At 53.3% G+C, this 5,797-nt stretch overlaps 1 protein-coding gene across 1 annotated transcript; it reads right to left on the reverse strand.

Moving 5' to 3' along the window:
* Window positions 1–4,175: 4,175 nt before the first annotated feature.
* Window positions 4,176–5,112, reverse strand: Fam181a (family with sequence similarity 181 member A). Its single transcript, XM_038335633.1, has one exon. The coding sequence runs from the start codon at window positions 5,052–5,054 to the stop codon at window positions 4,176–4,178; it is 879 nt and encodes a 292-aa protein (XP_038191561.1). The 5' UTR covers window positions 5,055–5,112.
* Window positions 5,113–5,797: the final 685 nt, after the last annotated feature.

Consider the following 5,797-nt stretch of genomic DNA (forward strand, 5'->3'; position numbering starts at 1 on the left):
GATGTGGCCTTCAGACTGTTTTTGTGACACCTCAGGCGGCCAGCATCCAGACGCACCTGGGGTCAGAACGAAGCTGCAGAGGGTGCTCTTGGGTCTCTGTACTAGAGCTTCACCCAAAGTGAGAATCCTTGTGTGGAGTAGGCGAGGAACCTCCAGTTTCAAACTGTGAATCACTCACAGACCTGCCTTTCTGCCATTCGGCATTGCCAGAGATCTTTTACCTGGGGCCAGGGCAGAGCTGGTCTGGGAAAGGTAGCCCGGGCAGGAATCCTGGCCTTCAGCTGGAGAACTCTAGAAATGAGTTCACCTGCCTGGAATTACCTGGTCTGGCTGTAAGTCCCTCACTGGGCTCTGAGCTTTCAGGCTGGGGGGGGCGGGCAACCCTCAGTCTAATGCTTCATTGTGTACAATAAATGTTGCGTACTCCTTTTCTGCCCTGTGACGTTCCTCCCTTCAGACTCTCCAGACCTGAGGTTCTCAGCTGCTCCCGGCATCTCAGCCTTTCTCCTGGCAGTAGTAGGATTGAGCAGGGGCTAGGTACAGGGTATGCAGAGCCCTAATGTGTCACCTTTGTTGGTCTCTCAAAGACTCATGAGGGTATGTCCTTCATGGACCAGGAAAGATCCAGTTGGTTTCTTCTCCTAGTTCAATCACCATGAAAACCAGAGCTCCATCACTAGCGGTGGGTCCACACCTGCAAGTCCTCTTGATACCTGGGCTTGTCTTGCACATTTCGTGATCCTCCTTCTCACGCTTGTTTGCTACAGAAGTAGAAATAGCCAGGAAAGCAATCCAGACCTGGAGAGATGGCAGGGAGGGCACAGGACCCCTGACCCTCATGTTCCTGTGAGAGAAGGTGGGAGCAGGTGTCCTGCACCCAGGTGAGTGCTGAGGCTCGGCACTGTCATTGATCGTAGTCAAAGGGCTTTGAGACCCAGAAGCTGAGACCGAGCACATGCTGTTTTCATAGGAGTTACACCAGTTTTTCAAGGTTTTCTGTGCATGACAGTGAAACTGCCTCCCCGGTCAGGTCAATCAACCCCCGTGCTGAAAGCCGGCACCTAGCCTAGCCTCTGTCTCCAAGGGCCTTCTGCAAGGTCAAGGGTGGTTTCTGGCCTTTGAGAAAGCAAGCAGCTGGACCAGTAGAGGAGCAGCGGCTCAAGCTCTGGCTTTCTCTTCTGGGCCTTGGGCTCCTGATGGCCTTGCTGCCTCTGGCATCCCTGGTATTCACTAGTAGATCCTAGGATCTGCAAGAAAGGGAACAGCCTTTTGGGCTCCAGGGGGCTAAGCAGCATCTTGTCTATACCCTCAAGGTCATGATGAGATAGAGGTTGAGGAGGGGAAGGCACTTGTCTGAGCACACATGACAAATCCCTGTGGGGTTGGTTCTAGTTTTGTGTTTGGTTGCAGCCCTTGATGTTTTGTTGGAAGAAGTCCAAAGGGAATCTTGCATCCTCTCTCCTGGGGATGCTTAGCCTCAAAGGTACAGAGGAAGCTGTTAAGTGTGTTTTAACTCCCAAATATTAAATCTGGCCTGAGGCCTGGCCTTGTGGTCCAGTGATGTTTGGCTAGTGCTTGAGGGCCACTCTGGACTCCATTGTGCCACCAAACCCAGCCAGAGTGCCTGCCTTAGAGATGTCACACAGTATCACAAACTGCCTTTTGGAAGTCTGGCCCCAGTTGTAATGCACAAGCATGAGAATGCTCGCCCTAGTGGTAGGAGCAGGAGACTGAGCAAACGGGAGCCCCTGTACTGGCTTCAGGTTTTGCTCGGGGCCACACCAACACAACTTGGTCTCGCTCTTTCTTTGTTCTCCTCCCTCCCTGCTACTTATTTATTTTGCAATGATGGATCCAACCCCAGGACTTTGTGTATGGTAGCCAAGCTCTCTCTCCACCTGAGCTACATTCTCAGCTCCCACCTTGCTCTTTGTTTGGGGGTGTATCTGCTGCTGCCACCAAGGCTGCTTTTACCTCTCCAATTTCAAGTCTCCCAGATGTGCAGTGTGCTCCCTGCAGATGCTTCCTGTATGAAGAAGACTGGTGCCCTGGGTCCCTTGTTGAGTGGGTTGTGTCCCATTAAAAGTTTCTGCTTTTATTTCTTAAAGATTTATTATTTATGTGTGCAAAGCTGTATGAGTTTATGTGCATCGTGTGTGTAGCTTCCCGTGGAACCCACGGGTGTCAGATGCCCTTGTGTTGGATTATAGACAGCTCTAAGCCTTCTGATGTGGATGCTGGAAATCAAACCAAGTGCTCTTAACTACTGAGCCATCTCTCCAGTTCCTGTTTCTGCTTTTAAATGGAGCCTTCTGGCTTTTGAAGGAATGGATCTCCAGGCCCCACTGGGAAAGCTGAGCCCCGGCAGAAAAAGGCTGGTGAAGGACCAGGACTTAGTCATGGTGGGGCTCGAGGGGTGCTCCTGCTCTAGGAGTAGGGTGGTGGGGCTGTAGGGTGTCCAAGGCGCTCAGTGCAGTAGGCAACATGATCTGTGAGTAGTTCTACTCTGCCAGCCCAGAAGGACCTCCGGGTGCCTAAGTGTAGGAGACAACTTCATGTAATGACAGAAATCAGACTTCCACGTAAACAACAGCCCATGCAGTTGGTCTACGTCCGATCTCACTTTTTGGGTGAGGAAATTTCAGCGTAGACAAGTAACTTGAGGCCCCTGCTGAACAGTCTCAAGGAGGCTGAGAACCATTGCATGGGACCAGGGGTTCTTGGTGATGGTGCTTTTGGGTAGGAGAGGGCACACACCTGCTCCTGCTCCCCCTGTGTTTTCTAAGATGGATCATAGGCTAAAGACCTGCCCCTTCCACATGCCAGAAAATGACTTAGGACAACTCTGTGTCATGTTAGCATCCATGATGCCTTTGGACAGAAAGCCCCAGAATCCTGGAATACTGCCCATCTTTCCCCGGCCAATTGCATTTCTGGTGGACTCCCTGGTGGAGTTGCGGGATTGGGGGAGTAGGCTAGGACCAAAGGGCCATGTTCAGCCTTGAATCCTGGATGTGCTGTTAGCTAATGGCTTGCTCAGAGCCAGGCCATGAAGGAGATAGCAGAAGGGATAGGCACACCTTTTGGAATCCACTACGTGGGGAACAGAGGCTGGCCCAGCACCAGGCTTGGTTGCAGAAAGCCTGGTTTGATGATACTGTGTAGCCCAGCCACACTAGAGCGTGCCTAGGCCGATGCTACTCAGGAAGCCACCTAGATCAGCAGCTTGCTGTCTAGGAACTATCAGGAGAAACCCCAGTCTTTGCCCTCAACATGTACTTCCATCCAGCCACAGGCAGAGGTCTCCACATTTCATTGACATGTGGCTGAGAGCAATCCGAAGGAAACTGGGATGGGTGTTAGAGGCTGTGGCTTTAGGGCTTGGGCTTTGGGGTTTGCTTTGGTTTGATTCACTGTGGACATATATCCATGCTCGTGCTTAAATTAAAAGGGACAGTTTGGTCACAAGAAACTGAAATCTCATTGTCATGATTTTATCTTTGACCAGGATTTGGCATGGCTACTCTGGCACAGCCTAAGGTCCAGACGCACCAAAATTTATAGCTCTACCTCCCTAAGACAGAGCGTTATGAACCATGGGATCCAGATTTCCCACACCTCTTTCTTCAGGTGTCTGGACCAAGCATGCTTCCCCAAGGTCTTTCCCCATCCTTTCCCTCCTGCTTCCTATGAACTGAGCCATGGCCTTCAGCAGCCATCTCCAGATATCTCAGAGGCTACCAGCCACCCCTTCCTGTAGCCATCCTCTATATCGACCCTGCATCTGGAAACTAACCCACTTCATGACACCCAAGAGGTAGAAACTGCAAAAAAAATCTTTATTTTTTTTAACTTTCTCAATATTTACACAGAACAAAAAGAACAAGAGAGATGCCCCCCCAACCCCAGCAGATGGCAGCTGAACAGGTGTGTAATGGGCAGCTGCCAGACTAGGGTCCCATTGCCCATGGTCTCCATAAGGATAGGGAGATGCATCTCCTGGGGAAGGGCTCCTGTGCTTGGCCCCATAGACTGCAAGAGTCAAATAGATGCCTGGCTGAGGAGCCCAATCCCTGAAGCAGCCCGGCTAGACCCCTGCCCAGCTCTCTTCTCACTTGGAGAGCTTATCAGAGACCCCATCCTGCAGGCCAACAAAGGGGGCTAAGGCCATCCAGCTAGAGGTAGCCGAAGACATTGAAGAGGGGTGGAGGCATAGCTGGTTTAGTGGGAATAGGCTTCAGAACCACAGGTCTGTATACTTTGGGCCCTGGATTGTCCACATCCTTGCAGAAGTGGGCTAGCTCCACTGGTGAGGCTGGGCTTTTCCTCCACAAGCCCAGACTGGGTACTGGACCTTGTGGCAGGACCCCTGGAAGGCTGGGGAAGATGGGCTGTCCATGGTACTGGAATGGGCAGTAGCTCCAGGCATCAAGGCTGCCTACCAAAGATACCCCAGACATCTTGAGTGGCTCCATGTCAGCTAGAACCCTTGGGGACATGGGCAATGGAGTAGTCTCAGGCCCCAGGGACTCAAGACCCTTGCAATTTTTCTTATTCTCATACAGAGATGCCTCCCTGGGGGTTAGGCCCACCTCCAGCCCCATTGGGTAGCTCAGGGTGGGCCTTGGTTCCTCCCAGAATGAAGCAGGCAGCTGTCTCTTCCTCATTGGCACCTGGCCAGGTCTAGAAGCCTCTGCATTCAGCCCACCAAAGCTCTGCTCCTTAGAAAGGCACTCCTCCCTGAAGGGGGTCCCCAGGGCCTTCTCCTTGCAGCTCCCATCCCCACCAGGGCTGGATTCGGGGCACGGGTGGAGGGGCAGCTGCCCAGGCCTCTCTTCCGGCCCTCTGGGCAGATGAGGCTCTGTCACCCTGCCAGGCAGGCCCCTAGGGAACCTCGAATACTTCTGAGAAAAGCGCTTGAGTTGCTTCTGCAGGTACTTGCGATGGTCCACAGAGCGGCGGCAGGGGGCCGACTTGTCCAGGGCCGCCTTGATGTCACTGGACGCCAGGTTGACAAAATTCAGCAGCATCTTCACATCACTGTCAGCTGCCATCACCACGGGAACCGCGCGGGGCTTTCCATGAAGAGTGCAGGGTCTGCTGGGGGCTGGCAGCTCCAAAGAGAGCACAGGGCGGACCTGCAGAGCACAAAAGGCAGCTGGAGTCTCTCCAGGGCAGTTACACCTTCCCAGGGCCACCAGGACTGAATGCAAAAAGCCCCTCGAGCCTGGCACCCTTCTGTCCCAACCAGGATCCACAATGGGACACCTGGTAAGTCATTCAGCATTTCTTGACTAAATGAGACAGGTGCCAGCTATTCCATTCAGTCTTTTAGGGTCTGTTGTCCCCTCCTGGAAAGTGACGCTCAGAAAAGAGAACCACCTTTCTCAAAACCATCTAGCTACAAGTGGCATCGCTGGGGCTACATTTCCAGCTGGTCGCGTCTCCCACATACTGTGAGCACAGCAGGCACGACTCGCCATTCAAGTTTTTATTTTCAAAGCCAAAGAAATTCTCTCCAGAAGGCCAAGCCCCCTTCCCCCTCCGTAGTGGTGGCCTCCCCCTCCCACCACCCCGCCCCCTCTGCAGTGCCCACGCTCCACCCCCAACTCCCACACAGGGCCAGGCAGGATCCCTGTCTAGCACTTAATCTAGACCTGCCTTCAAGGCTCATCTCAGGCTGCCGGCAGCAGGAACTCCCCTGTAGAACCATCTGCAGCAATTTCATGCCTCCTCGGCCGCCACCCACAGCACTGTGCCCCTCCCCCAAAGCCCTAGCCCGCTCACACCCTCCACC

The sequence above is a fragment of the Arvicola amphibius genome, chromosome 7 (genome assembly GCF_903992535.2).
Source record: "Arvicola amphibius chromosome 7, mArvAmp1.2, whole genome shotgun sequence".
NCBI lineage: Eukaryota > Metazoa > Chordata > Mammalia > Rodentia > Cricetidae > Arvicola > Arvicola amphibius.

Coding starts and splice junctions, on each gene's coding strand:
- Fam181a (XM_038335633.1), bottom strand. CDS start 5,054: ATGGCAGCTGACAGTGATGTGAAGATGCTGCTGAATTTTGTCAACCTG.